This window comes from Nothoprocta perdicaria, unplaced genomic scaffold, assembly GCF_003342845.1.
Source record: "Nothoprocta perdicaria isolate Ctin4 unplaced genomic scaffold, notPer1 scaffold_119, whole genome shotgun sequence".
Taxonomy (NCBI): Eukaryota; Metazoa; Chordata; class Aves; order Tinamiformes; family Tinamidae; genus Nothoprocta; species Nothoprocta perdicaria.
This window is the reverse complement of record NW_020454305.1, coordinates 2,171,827-2,188,854: the sequence shown is the minus strand read 5'-3', so window position 1 is coordinate 2,188,854 and position 17,028 is coordinate 2,171,827. Positions and strand designations below refer to the sequence as shown.

Here is a 17,028-nt window from a genome sequence, read left to right as displayed (position 1 = left end):
ATTGTGACTATCCAACATAGGCCTCAACTATTATAGTGTAAGGGGAATATAGCAGCCATGCAGAGGTCCGAGTAAGGATGGCTTGCCCCAGCAAGAAAACCATCAGGCTCTCGAACTAGCAATTTTTTAGCAACTGTTATAGAAAGTGGGAACTAAAGCAAAATTTCAGGGGCTAAATTCAGGACAAAATTAAGAGTTGAGAAAGAAATTTTATTTCAAGCTTCTAAGGGGGTATTACAAACAATAGAGAATAAAAACATTAAAAACTATTTAAAAAGTAATTGTCCCTTTAAAATAAAGATTCAAGCAGGTTTAACAATGAAGTATGCTATTCAATGAAGTTTTTTTTTTTTTTTAAAAAATGAAAAAGTATTGGTTTTGCTGTATTTGCTAGTCTTTTATAAAAAGCTGGGCATAAATACGTCGTGCATTCATATGCATTATTTGGTGTTTCATATAATATAACTTGGTACAGTATTTAAGATATCACTGCAAAAGAGTTCAAACACAGTGCATTTATAAATAATGGAGTCATTATAAATCACGTTGCAAACATACCTTGCCATTTTCATTGTTACAAATTAAGTATTTCAGTGAATGTAGGAATAAAGTAGCTTCAACAATCAATAACTTGACTTTATTTTTGTTTTTAATATAAAAATGCAGTTCTGGAAACCCACCCTCCTTCTTCCCCTTGCCCAAACATAATGCTTTACTTCTTAAAAATAAAAATAAAGTACTAATTCTATATACATCACATGTACCATACAAAAATGTATCCAAAGTTTCTATTGCTACCAAAGTGTTCTAAATTAAAAGTTACATAAATCCCCTCATTGGAAACAGAAGATTACAAGTTACAAAAAAAAAAATAAAAATAAAAAAAAGAGGAAAAAAATACACACAAACCATCAAGTTATTTTATACAATTTCCAATACATTTTTTCTCCCAAAGCAAGTTGTCTTCTCATGTGCCTGTATAAAAATGCATATCAATATATTTGTCAATTTTATTTTTCATTATAAAGCAAATTAATACACTTTCTACAATAAATAAAACACAGGGAGGCACCTATATCAACAAAAAATAAAACTTATGGGAGATAAATGGGATATGGTTTTAAAAGAAATAATGTGCCTGTAGGCTTTTAGCCAGCTTTGTTTAAAACAAAAACAATCATAAGAACCTATTTTGGGCAACAATGGAGTGTTTTTGGTGATTTGCAAGTGATGTACATAGCATAATTTTTCTCTTGATGTCTTTCTCACAAAGTACCCTCCAAAATAATGCAATTTCCTTTCTTAAAATACATATTTGTAACTGTAAATTTACATCAATCTTAAATATGTGGTACTTTGTGCAAAGAGCGATGATTTACACAAACATTCAGAAGTCTTTTTCAGAAGCTACAGACCAAGGAAGAAATGATACAAGCAGCACCATATTGTATATCAGTTAGGCAAACATATATTTGATGTCATTTTGATATTAGGCTTCAAATACACTAAACACCTTAAGCTGGAAGATGGTGCTTAGACAACTAAAGAAAAAAAAAAAGTATGGAAACAAAAACCAACTCCCTCCCTAGCAAAATTATAAAAAGAATTAAAGAACTACCTCTAAAATCAGAATAAGTTAAGTGTTGAATATACATTTATGTACAAATATGAACACTATGAACAAGACATTTTAAACAGGTTTAGTGGAAAATCCTCCAAATTACAACACGATAATATCATTAATCAATATGGCAATGGTGATTTAGGAATTGCTCGACTATTTCAAGTTTGCAGAACTCAGCCACTGAATCAACTATTAAGGGGTTGTATCTTCAATACATTCTTTCAGACAAAGAGGTTCATTAGTAGAGTTCCAAGTCAGCGTATGGTATTTTTCATGCCTTGGTAGAATCTCTGTTAGTCAATATCACTGAAGTCACTGACTGGCTCTCCATGTACTCTGCTCAGATGATTCATAGCACGATCAAAAGCGATTCTTACTGCTTTGCGAATGCTCGAGTTACGGCCTTCCATCATTTTCAACTTGTCTATGGTTTCATCTATCCCAAGGGGCACCATTTTGGATTTAGGAAGCCACTGCCTGTAAGAAAGAGCAAAATACAATTAAATACAGAATAAAACAAAGGAGTTTGCTTTGTCCACCACAAGTTATGTTGCACATTTTCATTTAGTCAGTCAAAAATTTGCTATCTTTATTAAAGTGATAAAATTCCTATTAATTAGTGCTTACTTGCCCCATAATCTATCTTTTAAAGAGACATATTATTAAGTAAGCTTATTTTGTGGAACTAAAATTACATTAAAATTCAACATATAATATATTGTTTAATGATAAATATCAACTAAAAAGAATTAAAATAAAAAAATGATAATTTATTTTGGGGACTACTGCAACTAACGATGGATGTGGCTCAAAATTCAGTTGACACAGTAATACTTTGCTTCATTCAACAAATTCATTCATTCATCAAACCAAAAAAAGGGACTATCCAACAATGTATATTACCTACTTCCAAACTGGCCACAGATAAAATATCTTTCAGTGGTGATATGCTTTGGTCTAAGAACATACTCAAATATACACATGCATAGGAAAGACAGTATTTAAATTTTCTTTTGTACTTAGGTACAGGTTTTTAAAATTTTAAAGCACTGTTTAACCAGTATATTTCAACAACATACCAACTTCTTTTATTGTCAAAGAACAGTACTAAGAAAAGCTTCTCATCTGATTTGGTCTGCATTTGTTCTCCAATTTTCAATACATCCAGAGGTGGCACTGGTATTGTAACACCATTGTGATGGCCAGCAACACGGGGCATTTTAGGATCAATAATCTATAAAAAAAGAAAAAAGAGACAGTTTCTAACTTTTAAAGCTACATCATCCACTCAAACAGCTTCTTTACTGTGAACGGGGAAGTGGGAAAAGAACCATAACCTGAACAGTTACTGTACGTAAAGCGTTATTTGGCTTTGTATTACAGACACCCGTAACTTTTTAAGCTTAAAGCTGAATAGGAAGAGAGGTAAAATTAATTGAAATAAATAGGACAGATAAAAACGAAACCAAAGCAACCAACCAAATCCAGAAAAACAAAAACCAAACTAACTATTGAGCAGTTTCTACCATATTAGTTTTTCCTTAAGCCACATCTCGATTTCACTTAGTACAACTTCGCAAACTGACATGCAGGCTTCCAAACAGGAAAGCTGGACAGAAATGGAGGAAGTGCTCGGGAGGCAGCACTCTGTGTTATCAAGTGCTCAGCAGCTGCCCAAGGGCAGCAGCCCTTTCCATGCCCTTTCTCACCACCTCCTCCTCCTCTATTAAAAGAGCTCTTGTTTTTCCAGCCTGAGCACTGGTTCCACACTCCAGAGCATTGCAGCGTAAACTGATTAAGAAAACTAAGACCACAGAACGCTAATACTGGGGTATGTGTAGAAATCCTTCACTCACAGTTCAGTTCCTTAGTCAAATCATCCAAAGGCTCTCAAATTCCACTCCATTGCTTTCAACCTGACTCGGTATGTTTTCCTGTCTTATCCAACCAAGTATTAACATGGTTGTAAAATTATACAGCCTTCTACATAAAATGAGCCACAACATCCGTACAATTTCTAAACCCCACAATGTCTGAAGTCACCTTCTCTGCAGATTATTTATTTTAATTAATATTCTGCATTTCTCCTAAGTGCATTTCTCCTAAAATAAGAATGGTACAAAAGTTTCAAGTGCCTGTCAAGTGACTTACAACTGGATGCAATCATTTAATTTATTCCAACTCTTTGATTTTAAATAACTGTTTTTTTTTCCTATTAATTTATAGATTCATTCTAACACTGTCAAGAAGTCAATTAAATGCTTAAATCAGCCAATCCTTTACAGAGAGGATCACATATTGTATTATATAAGAAAGAGTAGCATAATAATAACAAATATATATTGCGATAAGAAGGAGTAACAAAAGAAGTGGCCAGATAATTACCAGATAAATAAATTTTGACTCAGCATCTGATATTGTAAAAGTTTTACAAACTGGATTAATGAAAAGCTTTAGAGAGGGCAAAATAATTCACTTCTATTCAAGTTCTTGTTCAGTTCGAGGAGTTATCCAAAGATAACTTTGAACAAGCGAAGATAACCGAACAAGATTTTCATCAAAATTTTCAGAAACTGTTTTCACTAGGGTACTAGTTGGGGGGAAGCTGCGTACTCACCAGAGCTGGGTAAGAGGGATATCCACTGCATTTGGCCCATACCACTTTTAGAGGCTCAAGAACAGATGTTGCAGCATCAGTTGAAATCCACATACTGCTATGCCCAACTTCTAAGAAGAAATAATAATTAAATACATAATTACTGTAAAGAATCAAATGTTAAATAATACCTATTTATTTGATTTCTCACCCATATCTCATGACTATTAGAATTTAAATGTATCCCTAATATTACCCTTCATCCTTATACCAGAAAACAGGTAATGTTCATAATATCCCTTTAAATTAAAATAGTATTTTAATACAAGTCCATAAATAAAAAATAAGTTTTTACAAGCTTCTAGAGACTGCACATCCTAAGACATCTTAATTCTCAGAAGGCAAGTATTCAAACTCAAATAATCATTTCCCTTTGCAAAATCTCAAAACATAAAACCAACGTATCCCAAATGACTAGATTCTTCTGGAACTATAACAGTCCTGTCAAAGAGGTGGTGGCACAAGGTACATGACTATTTCAAAGGTTTTGTATACAACTATAACAGGGTTATTTTAATCAGTCTTCATGGTCTCTGCCTAGCCCTTTTGTGCAACAAGAGTTCAGGAAGACTAGACAAAGAATTATGTAGATTCCACACGTTTTTTCCTTCTCAACAGATAGTGTAACAGTTTATGTTACTGCTCTCCTCTACCACTTACAGCTCAGCAGCTGTACTGTACCACTAAACTAAAAGACAAGCTTAAGTCCTTCAGTCAGCTATAACCGTGGTCCCCCAAAGACCCACAGAGTAAGAAAGGTCAGTGGGTTATTATCCTCTCAAGAAGGAATTGGGAAAGGAGACAGTAGGAAGACAGGAATGAAGGAATGCAGGAGCTGGGAAGATGAGGCCCTGGCTATACCTGGTATCAAAAGACCCCTAAGAGGTTACAATCAGTATTTTTAGCTGCAAGGTAATACTAGATAGAAGTAGCTCTCTGCTTGCCAAGGTAAATATCTTTCTTCAGTTCTCCAAATTTGCTCCCACTTACAATGGGCATGTGCAAAAAGTGCAACAAAATCTGAGAGGCAATCTGAAGATCAAGGAGAGAGTTAGCAGAAGGTGGTCTCGAACCTCATAATAGTATCAGTTTTTCAAAGAATACTTTATTGAAAAATAAAATTTTAGAGATCCTTAACTTTATAAAGCACCATCTATAAAGCAAAACTTCTTAACAACTTAACATCACAGCGGGAGATTACTTAACTAAAATAACCTTGTAAAAACAGCTATTAAATCTATTGACTAGTTATTCTTTTATTGTTCCTTTCTGCATATCTTTAGAATAATTTAAAGATCAGTCTAGGATATTATTCTCTTTCTCATGAAAAGCCATAACAGTATTTTTCATGTGTATAAGCACAAAAATAATACATACAGGCATTCCTACACTTTGGAGAATAAATACTGGACTTTAGGAAAAAACATACCAAATCTGAATTTTGGTAGTGCCTTAAAATAAAACAGTTGGTCCAACTAGACAGCTCTAGACAGTTCTAGACAGCTTTTTTCTTTCTCTATTATTACCAGTGCACATAATATTCAGATAACAACTAGACAGTCATAAATATTTAGATGAATGTGTCCTTCACACACAGACTATTTGCATTTTGAAAACATACAGTGACTGACAAATAAAAGGAGTCCTGTTCCTACGGACAGCTAACAAAGGCTTAAAAATGAGCCTGCATTACTCTCAGCTGCAAAGGTGATGCAAAATCCCCAACATTTAAATGCTGGGAGGCATAAATAATCTCACTGCATGCATTTAACAAGGCTCCCTCAAAGAATTCTCAGGCACATAACCAGTAAGGGAGATTCCTGCACTCTTTTCATTGTAGAAATTTGTTTGTTCATTGTAAGAATTTATTTTGTTTAGTGATAAGGGTTGTTACACTAATGTGTATGGCTAGTTGGTTAGTAGTTTGGTCTGCCTTTTTGTTATTGTTTTTTCCCCTCTCCCTACTGACTCACTACATCTAACAATATTTCTTAAACTATCTTTCCTTTTCCCCAAAGAACAGTTTTTTAACAGAGTAGATATTTAATTCCAAGTAGGAAACTTCAGAAAAAAAATAATGAATTTTGTTTTAAACAAGAAAGAGACAAGAAAGTCTATTTGCTGAACTATGACTGGAAAAGCATGCACAGTATTATGCATACAGAGATAGAGAGCACACGGAGAAGACTTAGATGTCAGTGATGCTAAGCACAGTGTAAGTCCTCTCACTACCCATGAAGTATCTGTGATATCTCCAGAGCAAGTGACTGATGACACTTTACCAAAAACATTAAATTAAGACTTCCCCTTTTACTGTGTAAGCCTTGGCTGGGCAAATCTTCTCTTCAATCTCTTTGGTAACTTACCATCGAAACGTAGACCATGCAGAGGATAAAGGTCCCTCAAACCTGCTTCTCTCTGAACAATCCTCAAAGTAGTCAAACCAGCAGAGCAGTATTGCCCATGTTTGTTTCTAATGCACGTATACTTGTCAAGCAAAAGTGTTTGAGATATTCTTCTAAAAAGGGACAATCTTGCAATCCAGTTTTTGTAAAATCTGGGATTTTACTAGTAAGAGTATGTACTCATGACAAAGTAAAAGTAAGAGTACACATGATAAAGTTCCAATTACACACAGAATGGATGTAGGATAGGACATTTCACTTTCCTTCATTCCTACTTGTTTCAACTCTTTTTGATCTACTGATGTATTGGAATGCATGAGGTGGTCAGACAAGTACAGAGGTTACAAGAAGTACGCAAATACGATTAAGAAAGATCAGAGAGAGTTCTAGGTAAAGAAGGGTGCAGGAATTTCAAGGAGAAACGCAATAAAAATATTAACCCTGAAAGCAACCCAACAGCAGATGAAAACAGATCAGCTGCAAAGAACAGAACAAAACTAATATGAGGAGGACGTAGCAGACTAAGGCAAACAGTCTGTTTGCACTAGGGAGACTTGCAGAAGGTCTGGTCAGGGAACACCCAAGATAAGGGAGAAAAGAATTCTAAAGTTAGACACTGGAAATAGGCCTGCTAGGCACAGCCAGGCTGATGCAGGGGCAACATTGTATTCCACAGACACAGTTCTCTTGGATGACACTACCTATGAAATAAAATTAAAACAGAGAAACTGGTGGAAAATGAATCACCTAGCAAGCAACTATGTGGTCTTAGAAAATTTCCTTGAAAATTTTAACATTTTTTCCAGTTTCTTTTTTTTTCCTTGAAAAAAATGGGACCACTTCTTACTCATCTTTCAACACACTTGTGCAAAAGAGTATATAGAGAATAAGCCTTAGAACAGAAAGCTCAAATAAACATTTGATGTTTATACACAAGTAGTACCTTTTTCCAAATTTTGCTTTAGCTACTAGAGTAGTCTTAATTACATCAGAAAGAATTTATTTTTCAAAAAATCTGGCATTATTATTTTCTCTTTAAAATTACAAACAGTTGGCAGCCAACATTAGTAGTTTCTGCAATGCTATGAACAGCACTTTCAGAATATTATAATGTACTTTGGCAGAGAAAAGAAGAAAGTTATAATCTGTTAAGTAAACACACAAAATATAATTATATTGTATTCTCAGGAATACAACTGTTACCTGCTGCAATTCTTGCTGCTTTGGCATAATTTCCATTTTCAATGCACGATATCAACTCACTTCGGTCTTCTAATGTGTGTCTTCGTATAAGTGCTGGTTTACCTTTACCACACTTTGGCAGGCTGAAACTGCAAAGGTATTAATATTAAAATCATTGCTTGATAATTAAGACTTGGTACAGGAATTTAAAATTTTTCAGTACATCCTGCAGTAAACCAATAAGCTCTAGTTTCATAAAATATGCAAAAATTAACTATTTCCCTTTAGCAAATATCCACTATGCTTCCTTTTTTCCCAAATTATGTATGAAAATGTAACTTTCTTTGTAATTTTTTGTTAAAAATTCAAATCTTTCAACTGTAGATAGAAATGTCTCCACATAAAGTAGAAATCTTTCACAGCACACCTGAATTCTTCTTAGGAGATCAAAGAATCAGAAGAGGAATCATTCACAAGAGAAGAAATTTTAAACTCTCTTTGTTTTTGAAAGCCTGTTTAACATCAATGCATTAACACCATTTCTTTAGCAATTTAATGCCATTCGTGAGCATATGAACAAAGCCTATTTTCCAACAGATTTGTCCTACATTTCTGTATGCCTCACCCCACACTAACAGGCTTGTTTCTATTACATTATTTTCAACATTACCACCTCCTGCACTGCAAGAACAATGGCGAGTTGCACTGTCTACAGATGATGTGTCTAGGCCAGCAGAGCACAGAACAGTTGTCGTTCCGTGGCCCCAAACCAACCTACCAGATCCCACCCCTTCTACGCATTCCACTGCCATCCACATCTCACACACCCTAGTGCTGAGGATAGTTGCCTCTCACCAGAGGATATCTGTTTTTGGATGATGAGCGTTGGTGACACAGAAACATGCCGTCGATGACAGAATCACCGTTCCGGTAGACATATGGCCCTTTTTCCTGTCCTAAAGTATCAAAAGGATGTGCAGCCCCATACGATCTCTTTTTGTCTAGTTCAAAGATTTTTAAGAAAAGACTCCACAAAAAGCTCAACAGTTTGTATGTAGGAACTACCATCACTAAAGTGACTGGTCACTGTCATAGACTAACATTCTACATTTCTGCAACTATAGAAATCATATTCCCCAGGCAAAAGACTGGGTTCTGGAAATCACTTTCTCTCCCTTTTCCCTCCACCATAAACACGCTTATTTTTAGTTTTTAGGACACACACCTTTTTATATAAAAATATATGTACGTATATGTCGAGAGAGGGAGAGGGAGAATGTGCACATCAAAGCGTAACTGCATATGCAATAATCTGAGTATAAAAAAATTACTGGCAGTTCTCAAGGGTGTCTTACATATAATGCACAACTTCAAGTATGACTTTTTAATGGCCATGATCCTCCAGTATGGGTCACAAGCAATATATAAACCTGATATACACAACCTCAAATTTCTATTTCAGATTTGTATTTTTACCTTGAATTACACAGAAGACTGTTACTAGACGAAATACTAGATTCAGATGCGCAACGTCGACGAGGCTCAACTTTTCTTCCAGAAGTATCATCTAATGTTCTCTCTTTACTTCCATCTCCAAAACCATTTGACAGACCTGTAACATAACATAAAATCACACTGCTTAATTAAAGAATTATATATTTTAATTAAAAAGACTGCATATACATACAAAGCATTTAAGTATTTTTGTGCAATCAAAAGGAAAGAACACAAAAAAACCCAAAATATTTAGTTTGCAAAACAATATTGTAATTAGATTGCCTCAGTAGTCTAGCTTTTAAAGACATCTTGGAAAATTATATAACATTAACAAGGTGAAGATTATAGTGTTGGAAATGTCAAATGGATTATCAAATCAATCTCTATGTAATGTTTTCACAGGTGGTATATTAAGACAGTCACAATCAGTTGGGTAGAAAAAAAATAAGAAAAATGAGTTGCTAAAAATTTTGCAGCTTCATAATCTCTACACAATACTCATTTGTCTACCATTCTGCAACTGTAAGTCAAGTACTACTGAAAATCGTTCTTAAGAATCCAAAGTAAAGGGAAATCAGGATTCTCTTATGACCCTATCCAATTCTTACTGGAAAATCAACACATGGGTATTTTTAGATGTAACAGAATTATCTCACTTCTCAGATTTTGATTTCCTATACAAGAGAAAAAATTATGGGGGCAATGTCTTGTATGTTAAAGCATCCAATTACAAACTACTGATTAATCTTATACTCATTTTTAGCAAGTCATTACAAACAACTAGAGATTAGGCTTCAGTCCTAGACTGTGCTGAAAGACCTGTCAAAATAGTATGTTTTGTGAGAAAACTAACTTGAAATCCCCTATGAACTATTACAGTAAACTTTATAGAGCATCTGAGACAAAACAAAAACAAAGCAAAAACTCATTCTGTAAACATAAAAGGGAAACCTCTTAGATCTTTGCAGATAACTTCTTATTCTTGGGCATCCAGTCAGATCTATTTGCAAGTGAGGTCTACAAACTGTTTTGTTTCCATCCCACCACAAGTCAGCAACAGGTTACTGAAGTTATCACTTAGCTACCTAGATATTGCATGATCTGTCACCAGAATCATGTGAGATTACAGATTAATCCCTTAATTCTAAGGGTATTCTAGGAGACTGAAGAGTTATCAGAACCACAACCGAGTTCAGGTTCCCAAAATAGTGGGAAGGTCAATGGAGCTGCATGCTTCATCCTGGAAGCATGAGTCTAAAATATTCTACCATACATGTCACAAATGGGACTTCTCTCTGTGGTACATGTTAACAGGTCTGGTTTAAACTGGTTCCCATTTGATGCTTCTTTGGGAGGAAGAAGGAGAATAGCTTTTCAGTTGCTTCCATCAGTTAATGGATGTACTGCTTCTGAGATGGCCTGTTCAGCCCAGGAAAGTACTATTTTCATCTTTGTTGTGTCAGCGCCAATACAAATATGGCACCAAAACAACTTACAGCCACACAGTGCACCAAGTGACCAAAGCCAGCACAATTAATATTTCATCTCACCATGTAATCACCCAATTGCTGATGCTGAAAAAAGACATGCGATGGAAACAAGCAGCTACAAAAACGATGCATTTGATGTAAACTTCAGCAGTAGTTCAGTGTTGCATTGGTTTATACATAAACATGTTAAACATTAAATGACTAATTTAATTCACTAACCTATGTTTTAAAGAGCAGAATAAACAAGGCTTTTAAGTGGTGTTAACAAACCCAGTACACACCACAGTCCTGGCTGTTTGATATTATAGAGTTTGAAATTCCACAATTTATATACTTTATGAGAACTCAAACATAGGATTTTGTGAAGTATAATAAAGGATTAATTGCAATTCAACTATAAAACAATACTCATGGTTTGTTAGTCTCAAATTGTTTCAAGTTTAGTAGTAAGAATGCATATGGAAGTGCTTCAGAAACTGTAAAGCTTTCAACAAATTCAGTTATTTCTCATTACTCTTTTCTAATTAAACTCATTTCATTTTCTCATTTTATTGTAATCTGCAGAATGGCCACCAAAAACCCACTACATTTAAATGCTGCAACTGGGAACTTGTTCTCTGGATCACTACAGAACTCCTACTGCCATGAAGAAGCATCAAATCCCCTGTAGCTAGCGGAAGGGGTAAGATTAAAGATTCCCATTCGTCTTAAGATTTTTGTATTTTATTGATTTAGCATAAGATATTACTAAGAAGGTCCAAAAGTAAAAATCTATAGAAGAAATAGCTCACCCTGCTTTTTCAAGTTACTAGCCTGGGTGAGTTTACACAAAATCACGCATGCCCATATGTTCTCAAAAAGCTCCTGATTTTGGCATAAAATGAGCTTCCTCAACAGCTAAGGGACATTATATATATAGTGTTACACCTCAGCAAAGGTCATGGGGCAGACCTTCACTAGGTCAAGTACTGCAACACTGACAAGCCCCCAACTTCAACTGGAAAAAGAGATGCCAAAGCAAAAATTAATTACTGGGTGATTAGTTTTTCTTTTTTTTTTTTCCATCTGCTTTTAAATTTCTTTAAAAAGTAAACAAAAGCCACCATCATGCACCAAAAAAAAAACCTCTCCTCCCCTCAAAAACCAAACAAAAGAAGCATCAGCAAACTCCCACAGACAGAAATCAAACAAAGAAAGGGAGAAAGCTGCCAATATTAAATGCAGCATTATTGATCTTGCCAATCTTAAGTTCTAAAGTTCTAAACTTCAATTTACATAGAAATTCTATGATAGGAACTATATGAACCAGTTTATGCCATATGAACCAAAGTACAAATGTAAATATCTAAAAATAAAGAAACACCAATAAACAAAGATATAAACTTAAGAGGAAAATAAAAAAAAAAAAAAGCCAAGGAAGATCAGCTTGATAACTGTTCACAAGTTCCTTCAATAAACATCACTTCAGGGCAGCAAGATTTGTCTCAACAGCAGCAGTTTGTTCTCTATACTGCAATTAAATTATTCATTAACTGCCTGCATCAAACAAGTCAGAATCATGATGTCTCTGTCAAATTGACCGGAGCAGGGAAAGGTAAACTGCAGGAAGACAGAGCAGAAGTTTGGAAAATGAAAGAGGAATAAAACCCAGGAATGTCCGAAGTGGAGCAGGTTTTATGAACGTACAAGATGCTAATCTTCAAACATGCAGTTGTGCATTTAAGGCTGCAATCTCATTTTGTAGCTCTGCTGACATAAAAATAAAGAAGCAGAGCTTATATACATAAAGGTTGAATAGCTTTTAAAATGTATTACGCACAGCTTGATGCAAAAATTTAAATATCCAAATACAGGTAAGTGTTATACACAGCTGGAGTTGAGAAAAGATGAAATTTTAAAAATAATTTCAACTACTAAGCAAGTTGGAACACACAACAAGACTGCACAGAGTGCGTCAGTATCTACATAAAACTATTTAACTTGATTTTACCAAGCAAATAGTTGGACCAAGGCCTGAGTTGTACACTTATCAATGAGTTAAAATCTCCTAACTAGACTCATTAAAAAGTAGTTTTTGAAAATGTGGTTTAAAAAAAAAAAAAAAAAAAAAAAAAACCTGCCTAAATGCACAAAAAATAGGTAGTGCTTTTCTCAAATGCTTTACTTCTCCAAGGAAGGCTAGACTGGTTTGAGGGGAAAGGAAAGAGGATGGAGATGGAACATCCATAACTAATCACCTCTCACAGAGCACGTCCTGGGATTAAGAACACTGGCACTGTTAGAAAGGTGCGACCAGTTTGTGTCACATACACTATAACATGTACAACTTTATAACTTACGGAAATGGGGAAATATATTGAATGAAGAACATAGTTTCATATATGTCAAAGACTTCCTCCAACAGTGTTCATGTTTGGTTTTTGTTTTGTTTTGTTTTAAGGATGGCTGGTGTCTCCAACAAGATCCAAAATAATTACTTCAAATGTAATTGTCTTTCTGCGTTCCAAAATGATCATTTAATTGCATTCCATTCCATGTTGAGGATAACAGAAAATAATTAGGATCCAAAGAGATAAATACCCAGCATGATATTAGTTAATATGAGAACCTGGAAGACAGTGAAAAAGCCATTAAGTCTCACTGAAAGGAAACAGAGTTTTTAAATAAATAAGCCATCCTTACAGCAGTGTCCACAGACAGTGCGGAAGATAAAAGTGTTCCATGTACTCTAACACTCAGCATAAGGTTCAAAAGGGAAAAGACTAATTCAGAGACTTCACTTCGAGTCAGTGCTCTATTTTGAAAAGGAACTTATCCCAAGTCACTGAAAGACTAGAACATAACCTTTGAATGTCTCTAAAATCCATAAGAAAAAGAGAGGGAACCCTCTTTTAATAAGAGTTTATGTCCATAGATACGCACAGAATAGGCAGAGAAATAGTTATCTTAATAATCAGAAATCTTAAGCATGCAAACCTTGAAAAAATTGCAAACTGCAACAGAAGGAAGGCATCCACAAAGTTCTTTCTTAGAGAAAGGAAGGAATGTCTTCCTTCCTTACTTACTCTTCCTCACAGTAACTCTAGGAACGTCTCTTTCCAGCAGTAAATTCTGAAGTGTATTAAGAACAGCAGGAATAACCCTTCTTTCAGAATACACTGATAAATACTTGAGCATACTTGAGTTTACTGATTCTCGAAACAGTCTTTACAGTATGCAGACAACACAGGAGCCAGTTACTTATAATCTGGAGATGACAAAGTTGGGATAGAGAGTAACTTTGGATATGAGGTTGACAAAAATTGCCAAAACCTTGATCCTGACCAAATGTTCAAAGAGAGCTAAGAAAGCTCGATGCAAGTCCATGATGTGCACAGTGCTGATGCCTATATGCTAAAGTGCAGCAGCTTTCAAGATCCTGAACAAGAAATTTTCATGTTTGGAAAAGTAGGTATCATTTAATGAATACAGTTTGGTGGCTTACAGAAGAGTCAAACTTTGAATTCTTTCAACGGAGTTGTTATGGATTAGTTATAAATCTACTGGCATCATTTTAAAACTATGAATGAGAAGTCTCCCCATCTCCTCAAAAGAATCTACTACAGCAGCTAAATGCGAAGCGTTCAACAGAAAGGAAAAATCATGAACATCTGTAACTGCAGCTTTCCCAAGACCAGGACTGGTCCCCAAGACCAGGATTGGTTCCCAAGACCAGGATTGTCTGGTGGTCTGTACAATAGTAGGAGCACAATCATTGCTCAAGACATTTTAAAATATACATCTGGGAGAAAATGCTGGTGGAAGAATTTGAAAACATTCCAGACAAACATGAGGGAAAAAAAATAGAGAACATTTAAGCATAAAAGTTTCATAAAATTTTTGAACTGTTTTCCAGAAAACAGAACTGTTCTAATGGTACAGAAGTGACTGATGACTGGATAATACAGTACATGCCATCAAAAGTACACACAAAAAGCTTGAGTAATTCAAAAACAAGTTTAGGATATGAATTCAGTCAACTCTAGTTTGTATGATTTATGATCAATGCACACAGAGTCTTGTATTTTACAGTCACTTAGGTGCTTGAACTGCATACAGATCAAGGGATCTATCAATTCAGGATCAAAAATATAGTGACCATAGGGAGCCATTAATATTTAGGATTGTTTACTTCTAGTGTACCTTGGCACAGGCTACTTAAAATCAAAAGGGATCTTTTTTCTTCAATTATGAAGTGACACAAATAATAAAGGCATCTCAGGATAAATACGTATTTCCCATTTAAGAACTTCTATCCTCTTATCTATTGAATGCTGATCTAAATGAACATTTGAAAGAGGTGATAAGAACTTGAATGAATACACTTATTTTTCTTCCTGCTCTAAATCTTGAAAAAGCATGAGAATTCACTATCAATACCTTTTATCAAAAACCTAGAGCCTTGCAGTCTTTCACAGCTGCCCAAGAGAACCTGCTCAGGCAGACCTCTTTACTTTTTGATCTCCTGTAACTTTTTTTTCCCTTAAATTATATGCAGAGCTTTTGCCAAAACATTATTTGCTTTGAATATAAATATTCCCCATTACTTGGGGAATATCATTGCTGGGCATTGTATCCAAGGGGGGGAAAAAATAAAGAAAAAGATACGCAGGTATACTTCTAAGTCTTTGTGAGTACATCCAGAAATCATGTTCTATTGGGAAGGTAACAAGCCATTTATTTACCTTTTATTTCTAATAGAACACTTCTTAATTTCTGCCTCATTATCAAAAAGCAAGCAGAAACTGGAGTTGACAGCTGAAAGAACACTGAAAGCTGAAGGGTTTGCCAGAGCTCCACTGCTCTTCATACGCCAAGCAGGACAATTCAGTAAACTGCAGCATCTTGCATTAGTTGCTGTACAGCTGAATTTTTGACCTAAGCTTTCGGGACTTTTGCCCATCTTGAGAGGAATTTCATATAGGCAGGTAAAAACTCCTGGTGATTTATTAAAAATGACCCAGTGCTTGTGGGACGGCCTTTTATGCTAATTTACACTGCACCTGAATAAGTAGAAGATATGTATTCTTTAAGAGAATATAACATTGAACTAAATTTTATCATCTATTAAAACTTAACACCTGTAATTTACAAGTTGTGCTTGCAATTCTAACACTACCCTCCCAACTTCAACAATAGGACATAAAAAGACAATACATGTTTCAAGGCTCAGGCAATCAGCCTGCCTGTTCTTGATGAGTCTTCAAGTGAAGATAATCAAGGGCTATTAAACACCAACTCAACTTTGATTAAATCCAAAAAATAGGAATTATATAAATATGCAGTTCAGCCTTAAACTCTTCATGTTCAGTGCTGCCTAAGAGTATCAATCTACAGTATGCTTTCTTCTGTCAAGACTCAACACTTCTATGTGCAACAGAAAATATGTATTTTAATAGTATTTAGTCTCCATTTCTCCAATGAAATGCGGTTTTGAAGTAATTTCAGAGTGACAACCATATTTTAACAGATTTAGAGGAAAATAAAAAGGGAGAAGAGAGGAAGCAAAAGATAAAAGGAAGGAGAAGAGAATGGAAGTGGGAGACGGGAGCTACTATGTTAGGACAGTTGGGCTCAAGAGCTCAGGCTAGGAAATGACAATGGAGGAGTTGTGTTTACCAACAAATCAAAGCAACTTCTTTGTAACTATTACTTATTTCTAAATTAGGTAAAATATATATTCCTTTGTATCAGTTATCATTTCCTTCAGGAGAAATTATGCCTGGATGCTACAACAGGAAAGATGTGAGAGAGCTATCAATTAAAAACATCCCAATTGAAAATATCCACAAGAGGGAATATGGAATTCTCTACCAGATATGCCACTCAAAACTATTTTTAATTTGTGAATGGGTTAAAAACCTTAAATCATAAAAGTCAACAGACAGAAAAAGAATAAGATTTTTTGAATACAGAATTAACCCTCTGTTAACCTGATTAGGGAACTTGAATAAAATGGGAAGAAAGAAAATTCTAAATTGTGGGAGGGGAACTATATTGCTCACCACCACTTCTAATGGCAGGCTCATTAAAACTCCTGTTCCTTCATTTACAGAATTGCAGGTAATTATGCTGGACTACTGGACATGAGCCAAGTTGCTTTTCTGCTGAGCAGGGCATACACGAACCCAGCAC

The 17,028-nt window shown here is 35.0% G+C and overlaps 1 protein-coding gene across 2 annotated transcripts in view; it reads right to left on the bottom strand.

Annotated features, from left to right (window-relative positions):
- Positions 1-457: 457 nt before the first annotated feature.
- Positions 458-17,028, bottom strand: part of BRD1 (bromodomain containing 1) — a 50,752-nt gene continuing 34,181 nt past the window's right edge. The window contains exons 8-12 of one of the 2 annotated variants that reach the window (XM_026053806.1): positions 9,344-9,479; positions 7,889-8,016; positions 4,242-4,351; positions 2,704-2,858; positions 458-2,101 (exon numbers count right to left, since the gene is read on the bottom strand). In XM_026053806.1, coding sequence (XP_025909591.1) covers positions 1,918-2,101; positions 2,704-2,858; positions 4,242-4,351; positions 7,889-8,016; positions 9,344-9,479 — 713 coding nt within the window. In that variant the 3' untranslated portion in view covers positions 458-1,917. Of the gene's footprint in view, positions 2,102-2,703; positions 2,859-4,241; positions 4,352-7,888; positions 8,017-9,343; positions 9,480-13,369; positions 13,463-17,028 lie in introns of those variants that run through there. The other variant, XM_026053807.1, reaches the window with a different exon arrangement.